Source organism: Lithobates pipiens, unplaced genomic scaffold (genome assembly GCF_037356315.1).
Source record: "Lithobates pipiens isolate NorthernLeopardFrog02 unplaced genomic scaffold, aLitPip1_a1.2 Scaffold_18, whole genome shotgun sequence".
Taxonomy (NCBI): Eukaryota; Metazoa; Chordata; class Amphibia; order Anura; family Ranidae; genus Lithobates; species Lithobates pipiens.
Window position 1 is genome coordinate 441806950 of NW_027507758.1, and position 23346 is coordinate 441830295.

At 42.2% G+C, this 23346-nt stretch overlaps 1 protein-coding gene across 1 annotated transcript in view; it reads left to right on the forward strand.

Moving 5' to 3' along the window:
* The window catches only part of IGSF10 (immunoglobulin superfamily member 10), a 78244-nt gene extending 56662 nt beyond the window's left edge, over positions 1-21582 (forward strand). The window contains exons 6-7 of the mRNA XM_077488154.1: positions 3217-4117; positions 19328-21582. Of these exons, the coding sequence (XP_077344280.1) occupies positions 3217-4117; positions 19328-21236 (2810 nt within the window). The 3' untranslated portion in view covers positions 21237-21582. The remainder of the gene's footprint in view (positions 1-3216; positions 4118-19327) is intronic.
* The last annotated feature ends 1764 nt before the right edge of the window (positions 21583-23346 follow it).

The following is a 23346-nucleotide window of genomic DNA, read 5'->3' on the forward strand; positions in this document are numbered from 1 at the left end:
GTTGCATTGGGGACACAGGTTGCATTGGGGACGCAGGCTGCATTAGTGACACAGGCTGCACTGGCAGACGCAGGCTACATTGGGGACACAGGCTGCACTGGTGGGCACAGGCTGCATTGGGGACACAGGCTGCACTTGCGAACACAGGCTGCACTGGTGGACACAGGCTGCATTGGTGGCACAGGATGCATTGGGGACACAGGCTGCTGTGGTGGATACAGGCTGCATTGGTGGCACAGGCTGCATTGGGGACACAGGCTGCACTGGCGAACACAGGCTGCATTAGTGACATAGACTGCACTGCCATACACAGGCTGCACTGAAAACACAGGCTGCACTGGCGGACGCAGGCTGCACTGGGGATATAGGCTGCATTGGTGACACAGGCTACATTGGTGGACACAGGCTGCATTAATGGACACGGGCAGGCTGCATTGGTGGACATGGGCAGGCTGCATTGGTGGACATGGATAAAGGTGCTGTTAATATTTATTTTTATAACTTAATTCTGCATAAAACATTGAAGTGTCATTTCATGAGATAATTTATGAGGGCGTGTTTAGGGGCGGGGTAGGGGTTGGGTGGGGCAACTGGTGGCGAGTAACCCTTGAGGCCTGGCTAGTAGCTCAGGACTTGAAATGTTATATATAAATATGCACACAAACACACACACACATATATATACAGTGCCTTGCGAAAGTATTCGGCCCCCTTGAACTTTTCAACCTTTTGCCACATTTCAGGCTTCAAACATAAAGATATAAAAATTTTATTTTTTGTGAAGAATCACCAACAAGTGGGACACAATTGTGAAGTGGAACGAAATCTATTGGATTTTTTAAACTTTTTTAACTAATAAAAAAATGAAAAGTGGGGCGTGCAAAATTATTCGGCCCCCTTGCGTTAATACTTTGTAGAGCCACCTTTTGCTGCGATTACAGCTGCAAGTCGCTTGGGGTATGTCTCAGTTTTGCACATCGAGAGACTGAAATTCTTGCCCATTCTTCCTTGCAAAACAGCTTGAGCTCAGTGAGGTTGGATGGAGAGCGTTTGTGAACAGCAGTTTTCAGCTCTTTTCACAGATTCTCGATTGGATTCAGGTCTGGACTTTGACTTGGCCATTCTAACACCTGGATACATTTATTTGTGAACCATTCCTTTGTAGATTTTGCTGTATGTTTGGGATCATTGTCTTGTTGGAAGATAAATCTCCGTCCCAGTTTCAGGTCTTTTGCAGACTCCAACAGGTTTTCATCCAGAATGGTCCTGTATTTGGCTGCATCCATCTTCCCCTCAATTTTAACCATCTTCCCTGTCCCTGCTGAAGAAAAGCAGGCCCAAACCATGATGCTGCCACCACCATGTTTGACAGTGGGGATGGTGTGTTGAGGGTGATGAGCTGTGTTGCTTTTACGCCAAACATATCGTTTTGCATTGTGGGCAAAAAGTTCGATTTTGGTTTCATCTGACCAGAACACCTTCTTCCACATGTTTGGTGTGTCTCCCAGGTGGCTTGTGGCAAACTTTAGACGAGACTTTTTATGGTTATCTTTGAGAAATGGCTTTCTTCTTGCCACTCCTCCATAAAGGCCAGATTTGTGCAGTGTTTTACGACTGATTGTTGTCCTATGGACAGACTCTCCCACCTCAGCTGTAGTTCTCTGCAGTTCATCCAGAGTGATCATGGGCCTCTTGGCTGCATCTCTGATCAGTCTTCTCCTTGTCTGAGCTGAAAGTTTAGAGGGACGGCCAGGTCTTGGTAGATTTGCAGTGGTCTGATACTCCTTTCATTTCAAAATGATCGCTTGCACAGTGCTCCTTGGGATGTTTAAAGTTTGGGAAATCTTTTTGTATCCAAATCCGGCTTTAAACTTCTCCACAACAGTATTACGGACCTGCCTGGTGTGTTCCTTGGTCTTCATGATGCTCTCTGCGCTTTCAACAGAACCCTGAGACTATCACAGAGTAGGTGCATTTATACAGAGACTTGATTACACACAGGTGGATTCTATTTATCATCATCAGTCATTTAGGACAACATTGGATCATTCAGAGATCCTTGCTGAACTTCTGGAGTGAGTTTGCTGCACTGAAAGTAAAGGGGCCGAATAATTTTGCACGCACCACTTTTCAGTTTTTTATTTGCTAAAAAAGTTTAAAATTTCCAATAGATTTCGTTCCACTTCACAATTGTGTCCCACTTGTTGGTAATTCTTCACAAAAAAAATTTAATTTTATATCTTTATGTCTGAAGCCTAAAATGTGGCAAAAGGTTGAAAAGTTCAAGGGGGTCGAATACTTTTGCAAGGCACTGTATATATATATATATATATATACACACACACACACACACACACACACACACACACACACACACACACACATATATATATATATATATATATATATATATATATATATATATATATATATATATATATATATATATATATATATATATATAGTTGGATAGGCTGCAGTTGGATTCCAATTTTAAAAGGCCTTTTAATTGTTTATATTATTATGATATATATATATATATATATATATATATATATATATATATATATATATATATATATATATATATATATATACATATACAAATGTGTGTGTATATATATATATATATATATATATATATATATACACAAACACACACACATTGTTTTAGATATATATATATCATAATAATATAGACAATTAAAAAGCCTTTTAAAATTGGAATCCAACTGCAGCCTATCCAACTCCAGCCAAAATGATGTTATGTTAGATGAATTGGAAGATTTAGGAAAGGATAAAACTAGGTCAGGTTTGTATTGCTGCTTGTGCCCCATTAGGAAATGATTTCTTATTTCCCACATTGTCACTGTCACTGTCATTGACACAAGGAAGTGAGCAAGATCTCTGCAATCAGGACACAGACAGCAATAAAACACTTTTTTTGTAGTTGAACCACTATAATTTTTTATTGCTGCCTTTGCACTTATTGAGGAGCTTCCCTTAAATGCATATGTAGTGAGTAGAATAAAAAAACAAGAGTAAATAAATAGGGGAAATCTCCATAATGGACCCAAACAACTATAAAACATTAAAGAGATTCCAGCCCTGACACACTTTGTTTAAAATTAAATAAAACATTTTATTTTATAAAATTTTATTCTAAATTTATTTAAAATTTTTATTATAAATTTTACAATTTTTTATTTTGAAAAGGGACTTTTGTGTCAAAGACAAGACGTGGAAACAGGATGGAAGTTTTTCCAAATGGAACGTTGTCTATTTCTAATGTGGGAATCCAGGACCGAGGTCAATACCTTTGTGTGGCTACAAATCAGTATGGTTCAGACCGGCTACTCGTCACACTGTCCGTTATAACATACCCTCCCAGGATTCTACAAGGAAAATCAAGGGAGATCACAGTGCACTCAGGTAGCTCTATTAACTTGAAATGCCAAGCAGAAGCAAGACCTTTCCCCACAATAACTTGGATACTGTCTAATGAAACCATTGCATCTGAGAAGTCTGCCCATAATCACAAAGTTTTTGTACAAACCGATGGGACCCTCATCATTAAAGAAGTGTCTATTTATGATCGTGGGATTTATAAGTGCTTAGCTACCAACATAGCTGGGGCAGATACCTTTACAGTAAGGATTCAAGTTATTGCTGCCCCACCTGTTATTCTGGAAGATAAACGTCAGACAGTCCTTGCACTTTCAGGAGAGAATGTGAAACTCCATTGCTCTGCAAAAGGAAATCCTCAGCCTAGTGTTCACTGGGTAGCATTTGATGGCACAAAAGTGAAGCCATTGCAATATGTTAATGCAAAGCTCTTCCTTTTCTCTAATGGAACACTCTACATAAGAAATGCAGAACCCACAGATGATGGCAATTATGAGTGTATAGCAACAAGCTCTACTGGATCTGAGAGAAGAGTGGTCAGCCTCCATGTGGAGCAAAGTGAGACGATTCCAAGGATTGTCCATGCATCTCCAAAATCCACAGTAATGAACTATGGTGACAAACTGGTGCTAAACTGCACAGCAACTGGGGAGCCAACACCAAGAATAATTTGGAGACTGCCATCAAAAGCAGTGGTTGATCAGTGGCACAGGTAATATAAATGTGTTGTTCTTTATTGTTAGTATTTCATATTTATTTGTATCCTTCAGGGATGGAATAACCATTGATGTGCAGTCAGTAGCCAGAGGCAATGAGGTGATTTGTTGTTGGATATACATTTTCCCATCATTAGCAGCAGAAATACATTCTAATGGCTTATTTTCACATTGCCGCCATATTTGAAGCCAAGTTAGGACTAATAAAACTAATATTCTATGTTAAAGTTGTGATTCTAGCAGAGGGGTGTTGATTTTTTGCCAAAAGCTGTGTGCCCACAGGCTTTGGTGATAAAAATGCACGCCTGGCATCTTTTAATTTATTAAAAAGTAATGAAATTATATTTTCTAGAAGAATTATTTTACATTAACAATTGTTAAACAATGCTGGCATCCTTAAAATATACCGTTATTCCTTCCCCACCCTTTTCTTTCCTTTGCCTATCCTCTCGCTTTCCTCTTATCAGTTTTTTGTGTCCTGGGTTTCCCCATGCACCCTCATTGCCCACCATAGAGACTATTTTTTTGTACCATCATGTTGACTGTGGGCCTTGCTATGCCTCTTTTATATTTGTACAGTGTAATGTTAATCTGATTGAGACAAAAAAACTTGCGTACTACCTCTATTTTTTGCCTGAACAATTGCTTGAAATATAGGGTGAAAGAAGAACCTTGTCTCAGACACTGCTTACTGGAAGGTATAGAGACAAGGCTCCAACTGTATCTTTTGGCTGTACTTGCAAAAAAGAATGAGTTCAACAATAGCATACCAAGGGTAGGTGTAGTCTATTTAGAGCCAACAAATAAGTAAGTGCATTATTTGCCTGCAGTTTGTTTGGGTAGTTTGATCTTCCACTCCACAGTGCTTGCATAGTTAGTCACCAATGCCACTGACCAATAGAACATCTTCTCACAGGTAAGTAACTATTGATGCCAATGATCTTTTTAAGCTATCTGTAAGGAAGAATTCTTCCCAATGACGAGCATTATAGGGGGCGTTCTTCCCATCCTTCTACTGACAAACCGTGCCTTTTCCAACTGACCATTGTTGTAAGGGGTCCCTCTTCTAAAGAACATCAATGTAAAATAGTAATTTTCCAACTGGAAAACATGTAAATGGGCCCTTCTCCCATTGACCACTAATGTGAAGGGGCCCTTCTTCCACTGATAGCCAATGTACAGAGGCCCTTCTCCCACTGACGACCAATGTTAAAGCGGGAGTAAACCCGCTGACTTTTTTTTTCTTTACACCTGTAAGGGAAAAAGCATAATGAGCTAGTATGCACGAGGCGCCGGCATCTCACTCGGTCCACGCCGAGGGAGCTAACATGTTCCTTCGGCGTGTCTTCCGATTATCGCGGCTCTGGCGCTGTGAGTGGCTGGAGCCGCGATGTCGTCACCCCCACGCATGCACGCACGAGTTTTCCTCCTGGCAGGGTCTGGTTTCTGCCGGACTTTCAGCTAAGAATCCCCGGTGCGCATGTGCCGCTGAAGTCAGCGGCTCACTGCAAGGAGAATATCTCCTAAACTGTATAGGTTTAGGAGATATTCTTCTTACCTACAGGTAAGTCTTATTATAGGCTTACCTGTAGGTCAAAGTGAAAAATGTAACTATACAACCGCTTTAAGGGCCTTCTCCTACTGACCACCAATGTATGGGGTAAAATGTAAGGGGTCTTTTTCCCATTAACCACCAATTTTTTGGACTCTATTTCTGACATTTATATAAGGTAGCCCTTTTTACACTGACCTACAATATAAAATATATTTTCTCCCAATAACTACCAGTGTAAGGGGCCCCTTCTGTCAATGGCCCAAATATAAGGGAGCTCCTCTCCCATTGACTACCAATTAAAGTGATACTAAAGGTACTTTTTTTAAAATAACAAGCATGTTATACGTATCTGCTCTGTGCAATAGTTTTGCACAGAGTAGCTGTGATCCTCTTCTTCTCTGGTCCCCCACTGTTTTTTTGGGCCCCCCCCATCCAGTGCCCCCACACCAGAAGGTGGCGATAAATGGAGAGTACTCAGAATGGTCAGGGGTGGGTAGTGGGGTCCCCCAGGGTTCTGTGCTGGGACCAATACTGTTTAATTTGTTCATAAACGACCTGGAGGATGGGATAAACAGTCCAATCTCTGTATTTGTGAACGATACTAAGCTAAGCAGGGCAATAACTTCTCTGCAGGATGTGGAAGCCTTGCAAAAAGATCTGAACAAATTAATGGGGTGGGCAACTACCGTATTTTTTGGACTATAAGACACACTTTTTCCCCCAGACAAAAGGGGGAAAATGTCCATGCGTCTTATGGTGCGAATATACGATAAGCACCACCCCCCGCCGCCTCTGACACCACCCCCCCGCCGATGCTGGCACTGCCCCCCTGCCACCGCTCGCATCGTCTCCCACAGGGGACATAATTCAAAACCCCCCCGTGGGCACCGGGAGAGTGCATAGTAGGGGTGCAATGGATTGTCACCGATCCATGATCACACACTTCGCGATTCGCGAAGCGCTCCGCAGCCTCGGCCTTAGGAAAGGCCGTGGCTTCGTCCTAGCTCCGGAGCGGCGCCCATCTTGGTGCACCCGTTTACAGTGCTATCGCTCCGTAAAATGACGGAGCGATCACTTGTAAACAAACCGGCGTCATGATGACGCTGGTTCCTCTCTCCTGTCTCTGTACAGATCTGTACAGTGGAGGGGAGAGATCAGATGGCAGCAGCGCTGTGGGCTGCATCTGTAGTGCCCACATCGGTTCTCTGTGAGAATTGCAGTCACAGCCATCCCTCCATAACCTGCCAATACTCTGCAATACTCTGCCAATACTCTGCCATACCCTGCCAATACTCTGCAATACCCTGACAATACTCTGCAATACCCCGCCAATACTCTGCAATACCCCGCCAATACTCTGCCATACCCTGCCAATACCCTGCAATACCCTGCCAATACTCTGCAATACCATGCCAATACTCTGCAATACCCTGCCAATACTCTGCAATGCCCTGCAATACCCTGCCAATACTCTGCCATACTCTGCCAATACTCTGCCATACCCTGCCATACCTAGCCAATACTCTGCATACCCAGCCAATACTTTGACATACCCAGCCATACCCTGCAATACCTGGTAATACCCAGCCATACTCAGCAATACCCACCCGTACCCAGCCATGCTCAGCCAATATTACAGTGGGGGAAATGACGTGGATATTACAGTGGGGGAGATGTATATTACAGTGGGGAGATTGTGGATATTACAGTGGGGACTATATGGTGGTGGAATTTTCACCGATTTTTGCAAATTCAATTATTATTTGCTGATCCAAAAAATGATCCGATCCGTGACTCTGATCCGAGGAACGATTTTAGTTCGTTTTTTGATCCATTGCGCCCCTAGTGCATAGTGGCCTGATGGAGGAGGGAGAAGTGCCTGCTGTCAATATGAAAATGAGGTTCAATGTAGAAAAATGTAAAATAATGCATTTGGGAGGCAAAAATATGAATGCAATCTATACACTGTTGGGGGGGAGAACCTCTGGGGGAATCTAGGATGGAAAAGGACCTGGGGGTCCTAGTAGATGATAGGCTCAGCAATGGCATGCAATGCCAAGCTGCTGCTAACAAAGCAAACAGAATATTGGCATGCATTAAAAAGTAGATCAACTCCAGAGATAAAACAATAATTCTCCCACTCTATAAGACTCTGATCCGTTCGCACCTAGAGTATGCTGTCCAGTTCTGGGCACCAGTCCTCAAGTGACCACTTTTGTAAAGGGTCCATCTCACACTGACTGCTAATGTAAAGGGAACTTTCTCACACTGACCACCAATGTGAGGGGGCCTTTTTGCATTTTCCGAGTAAAACACATACACAGACCCACACCTAACTAGCAATAAGTTCTCTTGCATACAAGGGGAATGTATCATATACCCAGTTTAGCTGCATTGACCACTTACTCTGAAAATAAAACAATCCCCTGCGGGATAATTATATACCCTGCAAGGATTTTTTAAAACATTTTTGCAGACTCATACCTTTCTCTGTTGTCTGTTTCAACATGTTCATTCTCAAACTAATTTCCAAATGTCAACCTGCATTATAATCAATTGGTACAATATTAGTGTTATGCCCCGTACACACGATCGGACATTCTGGCAACAAAATCCATGGATTTTTTACGACGGATGTTGGCTCAAACTTGTATTGAATTAAGTTCAATAGCCAGTGCGGCTCTTCTGCTTGTTTCCAAGCATGCGTGGAACTTTGTGTGGCAGAATTGTGTACACAGGATCAGAATTTCCAACAACGGATTTTGTTGTTGGAAAATTTGAGATCCAGACCTCAAATTTTGTGTGACGGAAATTCCAATGGAAAATGCCTGATGGAGCCTCCACACGGTCAGATTTTCCAAGAAAAAGCTCCCGTTGAACATTTTCCGTCGGGGCATTAGAGTGAGAAAATATGCAGAGTTTGCATTCCACTGGGCAATGCATAATCTTAGAAAGTGTTTTAAATGAATACCCCTTTTGCAGGGGATGTTTGAAATCTCACTTGTAACTGTCTTCTAGGAAAGACTAAAGACTGCAAAGAATGTCATTTTCATTTCTTGTAATTTATCAAAAACAAAATAATCACAGCAACTGCAGATTAAAAATGTAAAGGTATTTCATTGATATTACTTAAGAAAAGGTGCGTTATCTCTTTAAATATAACACAAATGTTGTCAGTTGTGTGGAAACACGTTGGGTGGAGCTTGTGGCCAGTGATGTTATTGTGCATGCTAGCAGAACTTACGATGGCGCCATCTTCATTTCTGTCAATGCAAGTTACTGATGTCCAAATAGTAGATACGGTAATAAATAAATACCAGTTGTTGTGCTAATATAGTCTCACATAAAATTGTCAAAGAAATAAAAAAAAGTTCATAGTCCATAAAAGTCTCTGTGGATCCTACTTGTCTGGGACATGCAGCTCTCATGAACCAGTGGGAGTAACCATAGACTGTGAAAACATAAAGGAGATCGCACTGCTCTAGTTTATTACACATTATAAGGCCCGGTTCACACTGGGGGCGATGCGAGGCGACACGACTTGCCTTCGCCGCGATCTGACAAGTCGCCCCCGTTCTGTACAATGGAACCGTTCTGAGAGGAGCGACTCGAGTCGCTCCGACTCAGAAAAAAGGTTCCTGTACTACTTTTGGGCGACCTCGGGGCGACTTGCATTGACTTCTATACAGAAGTCATTTGCAAGTCGCCGCTGAGGTCGCGGCAGGTCGCGGCGAGGCAAGTCGGTGTCGCCTCGCATCGCCCCCTGTGTGAACCGGCCCTTAGGTAAAACATAAAAAACCATAGCTCACACTCACATTTAAAAAACTAGCTTCACACTTGTCTCACATGTAGTTAGTTAGTGACAGATCCCTCGATCTCGCTCTTCCAAATAGATTGCTGCAGACTGTAGTCACAGCGCCTCTGAAGCCTTGTAGTGGCCGCTTTCCTGGGCTTCCGGGCCGCCGGCTAGGATGTACAATGCACCAACCCACAATCCAGAAGCTGGAAGAGTGGCCACTCCTAGGCTTCAAAGGCATTGGCCGTCAATTTTGGAAAAAAATATGTTTTTAACGTTCTGCTCTAAAAAATATCCAAAAAAAAGTAAAAAAGTCTAATTTCTTCGCCAATTTAGGCCAATGTTATTCTGTTACATGTTTTTGGTAAAAAAAAATCCCAATAAGCATATATTGATTGGTTTGCACAAAAGTTATAGTGTCTACAAATTATAGGATATTTTTATTTATTTATTTTTACTAGTAATGGTGGAGATCAGCGACTTAAAGCGGGACTGCGATAATCAGACACTAAAGCCCTATCAGATTTTTGTTTTCAGATTTACCAAAACCATATAATATGAGGTCAAACCTTAGGAGTTTCAATTTGTATGCAGTCAGGCAGGCCCTTGCACTAAAACAAAATTCAGCAGAAAATCTGATAGCGTGTATGGGGCTTTACTGACACTTTTTACACTTTTTGGAGATCAGTGACATGAATACATTAATCAGTGCTAAAAATATGTACTGTCACTGTACTAATGACACTGGCTGAGAAGGGGTTAACATGAGGGGCAATCAAATGGTTAAATGTGTTCCTAGCCAGTGCTTGTGTACTGTGTGGGAGGTGCTTTTACTAAGGGAAGGCTTTGCAGGAACACAGGATCAATTCCTTACCTACTGACAGAACAGCAATCTGCCATGTTTATATAGGCAAATCACCGCTCTGGCTGCCTAATGAGCAATCCGTGGATGCTGGTGGACATTGGGTCTGCGGTACCCGCCACTGGGCTGCTGTGTGTGATCATAGCGGGAGCGAGCTGGCGCGGGTGCATGCCCCAGATGCGGAAGTGTCAGAGCACATACTGGGTACATGATCTGGCACAGAGCGGTCGCCCTGTCACAGTGTATCTACGGTGGGAGGTTATGAAGTACTTGTATGAAACCTTGTAGCAACAGCAGATAATGAGCAGTAGCATAAATAGAAAGAAACATTTTTTTTCTATGGTGTGACCCTGCAAAATTTAGTATGAATCTGACCCCTGCTCCTGTCCTCTTCCCCTTTCTGCAACATAGGCAGACAGCAGGAGTATGCACAGCTACTTGTTAGCAAAAAAATAGGATTTCAGGCAAGATCAGCAATTTGTCTTTGCTTCCATAACCGAAGTACTAGTTGGATCACAAAAATATAAACAAAGCAGGATCTGATTGTAATATGTGCAGAATGGAAGATGTGTCACTACTGGCATTATTTAGTCCGCTGCTATGTGCAAGCTATCATTTTTTCTTGGATTAGGATTTGTAAAAAAAAAAAAAAAAAGACGACTTTTTTAGTAAAGAGCTGCAGATTTATCCCCTCTACAATTACCAAAAATTTCAAATCCAATTACTTTAAACTAGAAATCTGAAATTCATGTGATTCTAAAAGAAATGTTATCTGGCACAGTTGTCAGGTTTGGTTTTATTGCTAGTCTAATGTGGGCTAAATCAAATTCTCACACACTCTCGGGTGTATTCAGCATAATGAAACCCACAAGAGCATGTAAAAAATAGACCACATGTGGTACATTACTATCCATACAAGAGGGCTTTTATTCTACATGATAGGTTTTAGCAGTGTGTACTTTAGAATCATTCCCAAATCTGAAAACCTTTACCTGTCAGTATTTTTCCTCAGGGCCCTCATCTGTTGCACAATATGGGTAGTAAATATTTAACCTTATTGTATAAGGACTTGCTGCTTTAAGGTTTATGAACGTGATCTGAATTCGGAGTTTCCTTAATCAATTTAGTTGGTTTGTTTAGGATTCAATCACTATTTAGTAACAACTGTGGTCAAACCGTGATATATGCAATGGTCCACCACAAACTGCATGTGTATACATTCCTTCTACTGTGTTAGTTACATAGGTTGAAAAAAAGACACTAGACCATCAAGTTCAAGCAACCACAAATAAAAAAAACATAGTTTATCCAGAGGAAGGCTAAAGTAAAAAACCCAATAAAGCATGATCCAATTCGCTCCAGTGGGGGAAAAAAAAAACATTCCTTCCTGATCTCCCTGGAGGCAATCGGATATTGGATTAGCTACCCCTGGCATTATTACCTTCAAAATTAGCATTTAGATATATTTTGTGCATTTAGGAATGTATCCAGGTCTTTTTTAAACAATCTACTGTTCTGGCCAAAATTAGTTCTTGAGGGAGCCTATTCCATATTTTTAAAGCTTTTCTTTTTTTGTGAAGAAGCTTTTCCATATATATGTAGGGCATAAAGAGTGCCCCCTCTGGGATGACCTGAAAGAACATAACTCTGCACCAAATTCACTATATGGACCACTTATGCATTTCTACCTGATGATCACATCCCCCTTAATCTCCTCTTCTCAAGAGAGAATAAATCAGTTCAGCTAATCTTTCCTTATAGCTAACCTCCTCTATCCCTCTTATCAGGTTTCTTGCCCTTCTGTGCACTTTCTCCTGTTCACGGATATCCTTTTTGTGAATTGGTGCCCAAAACTGGACTGCATATGCCAGATGAGGTCTTACTAATGATTTGGAGCCTGTACGTTTTTAAAGTAGTTTGTTAGCTTTGGAAACTGCAGCTTGTCATTGCATGGTATTAAGTCTATGATCTATCAGAACACCCAGAGCCTTTTCCACCACTGACTCCCCCAGCTATTCTCCTCCTAGTAGGTATGATGCATGCATGTTTTTAGCCCCCAAGTGCATAACTTTACATTTATCAACATCCTCATTTGCCACATAGTAGCCCAATTAGATGTGTGCTAAGGTCAGCTTGTAAGTTGGAGACATCCTGTAAGGACATAATTCCACGGCATAGCTTGTTGTCATCTGCAACCACTGAAATGTTAAAAAGTAAAAGTCCCAACACTGAACCTTTGGGTACACCACTTAAAACTTAGACCACTACATTTCCCATGATGCTCAACTACACTGCAAAGGTTCACTATCACTGCCTTAGACCATTCAAAAAATGAATAATCACTACTCCCTGAATACGGTCTTTTAGCCAGTTTACTATTTATTTACAAATTGAATTTTCTAAGCCCGTAGACTGTAATTTACACATTAGCAGTGTGTGGAGAACTGTGTCAAATGTTTTTTTCAAAATCCAAGTATACTATGTCCACAGCCACTCCCTTGTCTAAGTTTTTGCCCACTTCCTCATAAAAATGTAAGTTAAATTAATCGGTTTGTATTTGCTCACTAAAGAATTTGTCCCCTTTTTAAATATAGGCAACACATTGGTCTTAAACCAATCCAGTGCTACCATGGCAGTAATTAAAAAGCCTAAAAAAATTAGAAACAATGGCTTATGTGTAATAAAGCTCAGCTCTTTGAGGACCCCTGCATGTAAGCCATCTGGTCCAGGTGCTTTATTCAATTTTATTTTGTCTAAATGAACCTATGACTACTAATCATACTAACAACACTAACAATCATAGTGGTGTGACTAATGCCTCGTACACACGATCAAACAATCCGGTGGAAAAGTCCGGCGGATTTGAGTCCGCCGGACAATCCTGGAGTGTGTGGGCTCCGGCGGACTTTTTTTACCCAAAAGTCCGGCGGACTAAGAAAGTATTTTTGCACTCCAAGCTGTCCGCCGGACTCGCATTTCGGCGGACAATCCGGCCGTGTGTGTGCTAGTCCGCCGCACGTTTGAAATGAACGGACTTTTCCCGCCCGGAGAAAAGTCTGCTTATTTTGAGCGCGTCTCCAGGTAGCCGGGGCCAGCGAAGGCGTCACTGGTCCCGTCACCTGGTATTGACTTAAAGGGGAACCCCTACGCTGAAAAATCGGCGTGGGGGTCCCCCCCCAGGTCCATATCAGACCCTTATCTGAGCATGCTACCCGGCCGGCCAGGAAAGGGGGTGGGGACGAGCGAGCGCCCCCCCCCTGAGCCGTACCAGGCCGCGTGCCCTCAACATGGGGGGTGCCGCGCGGCCCCCCCACCCCAAAGCACCTTGTCCCCATGTTGATGAGGACAAGGGCCTCTTCCAGACAACCCTGGCCGTTGGTTGTAGGGGTCTGTGGGCGGGGGGATTATCGGAATCCGGGAGCCCCCTTTAATGAGGGGGCCCCCGGATCCCGGCCCCCCCACCCTATGTGAATGAGTATGGGGTACAATGTACCCCTACCCATCACCTGTGAAAAAAAGTAAAAAAAAAACCACAACACACAAGGGTTAAAATAGTTTATTGCACAGCTCCGGGGGTCTTCTTCCGTCTTCAGGGGTCTTCTCGCCGGACTCCTCCGCTATCTTCTGCTCTTTTGCTAGCTCTTTCACTAGCGGAGGAGCCCGGCTTTCTTTTTCGCCGTCGCCCTCTTCTTCCGACTTCAGGGGTCTTGTCCCCCTCTTCGGGGGTCTTGTCCCCCTCTTCGGTTCTTCTTGCCGGGCCACCGTGCCTTCTTCTAGCTCTTTTACAGGCAGTAGCCCGGTCTTCTGATGCCGCTGTCTTCTGGCCTTCTGTTCTGTTCTTCGGTTCTTCTCTTCTGGAGATGTTGCCTCGTCGCGGTCTCCGGTCACAATGGCAGGGACGCGGCGCACAGCGACTTATATAGGGACATCGCTGGATGATGTCCCTGCCCATTATGATGTCACAGTCCCAGCATCCTCTTGTGAGCAGAGACAGCGACGAGGCAACATCTGAAAAGAAGAAGAGAAGAACAGAAGAGAAGAACAGAAGGCCAGAAGACAGCGGCGACAGAAGACTGGGCCACCGCCTGTAAAAGAGCTAGAAGAAGGCGCGGTGGCCTGGCAAGAAGAACCGAAGAGGGGGACAAGACCCCCGAAGTCGGAAGAAGAGGGCGGCGGCGAAGAAGAGAGCCGAGCTACTCCGCTAGTGAAAGAGCTAGCAAAAGAGCAGAAGATAGCGGAGGAGTCCGGCGAGAAGACCCCCGAAGACGGAAGAAGACCCCTGGAGCTGTGCAATAAACCATTTTAACCCTTGTGTGTTGTGTTTTTTTTTTACTTTTTTTCACAGGTGAATGGGTAGGGGTACATTGTACCCCATACTCATTCACATAGGGTGGGGGGATGGGATCCGGGGGCCCCCTCATTAAAGGGGGCTCCCGGATTCTGATAAGCCCCCCGCCCGCAGACCCCGACAACCAGCGGCCAGGGTTGACGGGAAGAAGCCCTTGTCCTCATCAACATGGGGACAAGGTGCTTTGGGGTGGGAGGGCCTTCATCCTCCAGGAACTGGCTGCACACTCTCGCCACATGAGGCTGGGCATTTTCGTGCACCAGGAGGACCCCAGGACCCCTGCATTAATGTAGGGTCTGACAATGGGTCCAAAGATTTCACCTCAATACCTAATAGCGGTCAGGGTGCCATTTTCTAGCCTGTAGAGGTCTGTGCATCCCTCCATAGATATGCCTCCCCAGAGTATCACTGACCCACCACCAAACCAGTCATGCTGAATGATGTTACAGGCATACAAAAGTGGAGTAATAAATGTCCTTCTTGCAGCCTGATTGGAGACCAGGCTCCCAATTTTGTTAATTCTGGTTACTTAAGCTGTTCAGTTCAGTTCCTCTCTGCCTTCGCCTTGGTCAACACATCCAAAGACTCTCTCCTTTGTACCTGTTAAAGCCTTGCTTGGCTGATGTCCCTTCTGGTTCCTGATCCTGCTTGCTTTTCCACTACACTGATTCTCCGGTTTCCTGATTTCCTGGCCTGTCCTGAAGTACTCTGATCTCTGGCTCCCTGACGCCCTGGCTTGTCTGACTATCCATTCCGGTTACTGGACTCTGGCTATGATTTGATTACGTTGCTCTGTTTACCTTTTACTATTATTATTATTGAACAAGTGTGATTTTAACTGCTTTTCTGTCTCTCTCTGATTCATGGTTTCTGGCAGAACCTGCTCTCATCTGTGAAAAGTACAGGTCACCAGTGGTGGACCTGCCTATTCTGGTGTTCAATGGAAAATACCAATCAAGCTCCATGGTGTTGAGCAGTGAGAACAGGGCCCACTAGAGGATCTCAGGCCCTAAAGCCACCCTCATGAAGTCTGTTTCTGATTGTTTGGTCAGAGACATTCATACCAGTGACCTGCTGGAGGTCATTTTGTAGGGCTATGGCAGTGCTCACCCTGTTCCTCCTTGCACAAAGGAGCAGATAACTGTCCTGGTGATGGGTTAAGGACCTACGGCCCCGTCCAACTCTCCTAGAGTAACTGCCTGTCTCCTGGAATCTCCTCAATGCTCTTAAGACTGTGCTGGAGGGGCATAGCAAACCGTCTGGCCATGGCACATATTGATGTTGATGAGTTGGGCTGCCTGTGCAACCTCTATAGGGTCCAGGTATTGCCCTATGCTACCAGGAGTGACAATGACCCTAGCCAAATGCAAAACTAGTGAAAAACAGTCAGAAAGGATAAGAAGGGAAAAAAATGTCCGTGGCATCCACCTGTAAAACCATTTCTGTTTTGGAGGTCATCTCATTGTTGCCCATTTAGTGCAACTGTTTTTAATTACATTAACACCAAAGCAGCTGAAACCGATTAACAACCCCCTCTGCTACTTAACTGACCAGATCAATATCCCAGGAGTTCAATTGACTTGATGCTATACTCCGATTAAAAAGTGTTTCTTTAATTTTTTTGAGCAGTATATTTGACTTTGCACATGCTTTAAGGCCCATAATGTGTAGGGTGTTTGGTAGCTGTTATGCAACAAAGAGAAGGGAATAAAGCGCTGGACATTTTTTTTTTATTCTTACCTTCAAGGTAATGTCATGATGTGCATCCCATACTAGCAAATTATGTGAAACTTACCTGAAAATGAAGCACATTTTACAGTGGCCTTTTATTGTGACCAGCCTAAGGCACATCTGTGCAGTAATCATGCTGTCTAATCAGCATTTTGATATGCCACACCTGTGAGGCGGATGGATTATCTCGGCAAAGGAGAAGTGCTCACTAACACAGATTTAGACATATTTGTGAACAATATTTGAGAGAAATAGGCCTTTTGTGTATATAGAAAAAGTCATAGATCTTTGAGTTTAGCTCATGATAAATAGGAGCAAACACTAAAGTGTTGCGTTTATAATTTTCTTCAGTGTATACAATTCTTTACCTGTTTAAGACTAGCCAAACGTTCTACTGTAATATACCCTACATCTGAAATCTCTTTGTTTTGGTTTGTAAACTTTCTTTGTTTGACTTATAGTTATATTAATCTAATTCATTTTTACAATTATCATTCAAGTCAGCCCTCGTGCATCCTTTTTTAAGAATACGGGCATAGAGCATATTGCTGTTACATTCTATCACAGCTATATTTACTTGTCTTTTCAATGCTTCCATTTCCATTTCCTTCTCCTGGCTTCAAATTAAAGTAAAATAAATTTAACATGCAATGAGTTACTGTGTGAAAGGGTTCTTTGTGATATTCACAAACATGTGCTCAGAAGTTTCCACAAATCCACAGGACTTAAAAGATTTGAAATGAAAATTGTTTTGCGGGGGAGGCAATTTTCCTTTGCACCTCTCAGCATGAAGTAATGGAGCCAAAGTTATCTCTGCAAACCTCTTTGTGCCTGAAATTTGGAAAATCAGAGTATTTACCTGCTGGTAGGATACTTAATTAAAGGTGCCAATACATGTAAGCCCGATCATAGATAAACATGTCTTATATGATTACAGAGATTTCCTAGGCCAGTGATGGCAAACCTTGGCACCCCAGATGGTTTGGAACTACATTTTCTATGATGCGCCACTACATGTGCATGAGCATCATGGGACATATAGTTCCAAAACATCTGGGGTGCCAAGGTTCGCCATCACTGGCTTAGGCCTAGGAGAGAGATTTCTTAGTTCCACCTGATGCTCTCATGAATATCGTGAAAAGTTGCCTTTCTCACAGCACTGGTCTCCCTTAACTCTGTCCCCCATCTCCTCTCCTATATTTGTGTGCGCTATCTCTGTATTTCCACATTGCTTTGTTTTTTGTGTGGCTGTAACAGCAGGAAAAAAAGCTAAATTCCTTTTGGGTGATAGTCTGTGTGCTTTTGTGGTCACTAAGTGCATGAAAAAGTTTTCCAATGCAAGTCTTGCCTAACACTAGAGACACACATGTAGACTATTACTAGCTGTATTAGTTCTAAGACTCAGAGAACTAGGCAGGAGCCTTGCTTTCTCGTCCTAAGACTCAGAGAACAAGGCAGGAGCCTTGTTTTGTCGTCCCTGGCCATTAGATGGCCAGGATATTTGCTGTACTTTTCATGGCAAATTTTAGTTCCACTAGTACTAAATGTGGAATCAGATAACATTATATTTAGCATGCAGGTAGTAAAAAAAGGAGTGAGCAAAGATAGGTTGCAAACATAGCACTAACGTAAAATCTCTTCAATGACAGATGCAAACATAGAGTTAATAATTCTATATCCCCTATATGACGCTTCTATCACCAGCCATGCTTGAATCAATCACATCATATTGCTTTTTAATTCAGTTATAATGATCACATTTTATTTAAAATATAGATCACACTACTTATGCTGTACCTGTAGAAATGCTCAGAGTTAAATTGGACCTACACCTAAATGCACACTTAAAGGAGAAGTATGGCCAAAGGTTTTTTGGCTATGCTTCTGCTATAGAACACAGTTGGTGGCAGTTGGTTCTGCACTTCTGTGATCTGTTTTCAGCTGACAGTGGGCCAAAGTCCGCTGTTGGCTGACATCACAGAGCCGGTCCAGGCTCTGAAAAGATCCTGATCATAAGGTCGGTATTGGTCCAGAGGCCTGTATCAGCACCTGGCTAAGCCTCTTAGTGATCCGCTGAGAGCATGAGCCAACCACTCCTGCCCCCTCCAAAGCCCAATGCTCCAGTGAGCACTGGAGGGGAGAGCAGAGAGCTGCAGAATGACAGGCATGGCTCTCGGCTCAGAGCAGAGGGGAGAACTGAGCAATCAGTAGTGTTTGATTGCTCAGTTCTTACAGCAGAACTGATGGGTGACAGATGCAGCAACGCTCCAGCCATACAGGTGAGTATAAATGTTTATTTTTTGTAAATCCTGAACTTCTCTTCTAAAGTGGTTGTAAACTCTTACATATGCCCACTGAAGTAACTGGTCTCAAATGATACACAGAGGTGAATTAAATCATCCTACATACTGTGCATTGTACTTGTTTAAAGTTTATTTCTCAGCAGTAAAAGGCAGGTGGGGGGATCTCTTGTTGCACGCACTGCGCAGCTACAGCACACAGATCAGTGAAACTGAATGGAGGGAATGGGCACACTCTCCTCTACACAGAATTATTGGAAAATATACACAGCTGAGGCTGTCAGTCAGCTCCTGTGTGCTGAAGGGGATAAGAGAGTTTGGAGACAGCAGTGCGAAATGACACTTTCATGTTGAGATGGGTAAATATAGAGTAACAGAGGGACTTGCTCTTCCATGAGAAAATGCTGCTACACTATTTCTAAGAAAAGGACCAAAAATAATCATTTGGTTAGGTGACTTGTGTTGAAGTACAAGTCTGCTTTATTCTCCCCTTATATTTCTATATTATTTATATAAATGTAATATTTGATTATAGGTCAGTTTTAACAATGATAAGAAATTAATTAAAAAAGAACTATTGGTGCTGATTCAATACTTTTTCTTATTATCTACAGGATGGGAAGTCGGATTCAAGTGTACCCCGATGGCTCACTCATCATCCAGTCTGTAAATGAAAAGGATGCCGGTGATTATTTGTGTGTAGCAAGAAATAAAATGGGAGATGATGTAATTCTTATGAAAGTCAGTATGACTATGAAACCTGCAAAGATAATACAAAAACAGCAGCTCATGAAGGAAGTTCCATATGGAAAAGACTTCAAAGTAGACTGCAAGGCTTTAGGTTCTCCATCTCCAGAAATATCTTGGACTTTACCTGATGGCACAGTAATAAACAATGTTCTACAAGCTGATGACAGTGGCAGGAGGGTACGGAGATATGTTCTCTTTGACAATGGTACTTTGTATCTCAACAAAGTAGGGATGGCTGAAGAGGGAGATTACACATGTTATGCTGAAAACACATTAGGAAGAGATGAAATGAAAATCCATATTACTGTGGTCACTGCTGCTCCACGCATTAAAATAAACACCAGAACAAAATTTGAGGCAAGAGCTGGTGGTCGTGTGGTTCTGGATTGTGAGGCTACTGGAGAACCAAAACCTAAAATATTTTGGTTGCTTCCATCAAGTGACATGATAGCCACATCCCATGACAGATATCTATTGCATGAAAATGGATCTTTGACTATCAACCTTGTGAAATTGTTGGATGCAGGTGAGTACATGTGTGTGGCACGTAATCCTGCAGGAGATGACACAAAGCTTCTCAAATTAGACGTTCAATCAACACCACCTGTTATTAATGGTTTATATACAAACAAGACAATAATTAAAGATTCAGCCTTAAAACACTCCAGAAAATTAATCCACTGCAAAGCTGAAGGGACGCCACCACTTCAAATTATGTGGATCATGCCTGATAATATTTATCTTACAGCACCATATCATGGCAGCAGAATTATAGTACATCAGAATGGAACACTGGAAATTCGGAATGTAAGGCCCTCTGATACAGCAGAATTCACCTGTGTTGCTCGCAACGATGGCGGTGAAAGTATGCTGGTGGTCCGGCTGGAAGTTCTGGAAGTGCTTAGGAGGCCAGTGTTTAAAAATCCATTCAATGAGAAGATAATTGCCAAACCAGGAAAAATGGCTATTCTTAACTGTTTTGCAGATGGAAATCCAACTCCAGAAATAACGTGGCTTCTGCCAAATGGCTCTAGATTTGTAAGTGGACAGATGATGTCAAAATATTATGCAGGTACTAATGGAACTTTAATTATTTACAATCCAAACAAAAATGATGCAGGCAAGTATCGATGTGCAGCTCGAAATAAAGTAGGCTACATTGAAAAACTCATTATTCTTGAGGTGGGTCAAAAACCTAATATTCTGACACATCCAAGAGGACCAGTAAAGGGTATCATTGGGGACATGTTGTCTTTACACTGTTTGCCTGATGGAATACCAAAGCCTAGTGTCATCTGGACACTCCCAAGTGGATATGTGATAGACAGACCTCAGTTTAGTGGAAAATATATGCTACTAGAAAATGGCACGTTGGTCATTCAAGAAGCAACTATACATGATCGCGGAAACTATTTGTGTAAGGTAAAAAATAATGTTGGTGAATCATCCATAAGTGTTCCTGTTATGATTGTAGCATATCCTCCAAGGATTACAAATAAAGCCCCACAAAACATTCATACAAGAGCTGGTTCACCTGTACATCTAAACTGTATGGCCATTGGAATACCAAAGCCAGAGATAACTTGGGAGCTACCAGACTCATCGGTGTTAACAACAGCTAGTAAAGGACGGTCTACCGGGACTGAGCTTCTCCACCCCCAAGGAACATTAGTTGTACAAAATCCTAGACCTTCGGACTCTGGGGTGTACAAATGTATTGTTAGAAATGCCCTTGGAATGGACAGCAGCTTAACATATTTAAAAGTTATCTAAAGCTACAAGTAAACTCTACAGAACATAAATGCTTTTGAAGGGAAGTCAAAAAAGGAGGGAGGTAGAGACAACTGACTCTAATGTTTGGATTACAAATGTAGGATCTTATCAATGCCTACATAAAATAAATGACTTACTTAAGGCACTTTTCTAAAACCTCCTTTATAAGGAAACTGTGAAAATAAAGAATGAAATATTATATATAAAACATTTTTATTCAAAAACTATACCATGGACATTTATTATTTTCCATTATACTTCTTTACAAATAAAACAAGAAAACATTTTTTTTTTTTTTTTAAAGATCTCAAGTTCAATATAATTAATAAACAAAATGGAAAAATTGGTTGGCTGTTGCATTTTTAAACAAAGTATTTTTAAGGGAGACAAATTAGAGCAGGTGTATTTTTGTTTTAATGAACAAGAAATATATTTGACAGTTTTAAATAATGAGTTTGGGTTTATTTATAGCCAGATGCACAGCTTTTGATATGGGAGTCAAAAGAATCACACACGTGTACATCATAAACTACTTCTAAAATGTAATGCTTTTGCAAGCACAACTTTTTTTTTCCTTTTCATTTTACATTTTCTTTCAATGAATAAAAATCATTTTCATAAAGTGAGAAAAACAAACTTGAACTACAAAAGACAAGTCACAGAATTTCTAGTAAAGACTCAAAAACTGGATAATTTATCTGAAATTTTAGACATAAGCTCACAATTATGTTTGTTCTGGGTAAAACAGGTCTGGAATGATAGATGTTTTTGCCAGTGTACCTGGTCATTGAACTGTATGTCTGTTTTTTTTTTTCATCAAAAAGTTTATTAAACTCTCCCAACATTTGCAACTTTTGAGACTCATGCTCAAGCATCTGTGGCACAATCTGGACACCATATTGTGCAGGTGGATTTTCTAGTAGGTTGGCTCTTGAAAACAATTTTTAAGTCTTAATATTTTAGAGCAGAGAAAAAAAAAAAGCTTGAAGAAATTCTTAAGATGTTGGGGAACCTAATAAAAATATCCTTAACCAAAATCTTATCTAAACACAAGTTTATGAAAATTTACTTTTAATAACTTTTTTTGTTTCGATTAGAGTAGGAAAAAAATTAAACTCATGTTACTGTAGGTTTTAATAGGTGTCTTTGTCCACATTTCGGTAGTTTCACCTGCTTTATTTGTCCTGGCGACCTATCCAAAATGTTACAGATGTTACCAAAATGAGAAGGGAGAGTAAATCTTCCATTTGAGTACCCTTGTTCCAGTAATAGCTATCCAAGAGGTGAATTTCCCTCACTTTGTGAATATGCCATTTTACTTCCTGCTGTGCCTGTTTTTCAACAGGAAGTGAAACAGAATCTCCCAAAGGGACACAGACAGGAGAAAAATAAAACAGGGAATTTAACCACTTAACAACCGCACTATAGCCAAATGATGGCTACAGCGCGGCTCGATAACTCTGGGAGGGCATAATATGACATCCTCCCCGAATCTCGCTCCTGCACGCCCCCTGGGGCACGCAAATGGGAGTATCCGTGACTGCCGGGTCCACTCATGGATCACGGTAAATGGCTGCTGACTTGTAAAAAAAAACGGCGTCATGTCCGGTACCTCTCTCCCCTCTCTGTATCAATCGGTACAGTGTGAGCAGAGACGGGAGAGATTGGTTGCAGCAACGCAGTGGGCTGGATCTGTAGTGCCCACAGCACTGCTCTGTGCCCATTGCACTCTCATCCATCCATCCATGTTCAGCCATCCCTCTGTCATACTCATCCATCCATCTATGCTCATCCATCCATACTCAGAAATACTCAACCATCCTTCCATGCTGAGCCATCCCTCTGTCATACTCATCCATCCATGCTCAGCCATCCACACTCAGCAATACTCACCCATCCATTCATGCTCAGTCATCCATACTCAGCAATACTCATCCATCCATGCTCAGCCATCCATATTCAGCAATACTCATCCATCCTTCCATGCTCAGCCATCCCATCCACCCCCATCCATACTCAGCAATACTCAGCCATACCCAGTCATACCCAGCCGTATCCAGCCATACCCAGCCATACTCAGCCATACCCAGTCATACTCAGCTGTACCCAG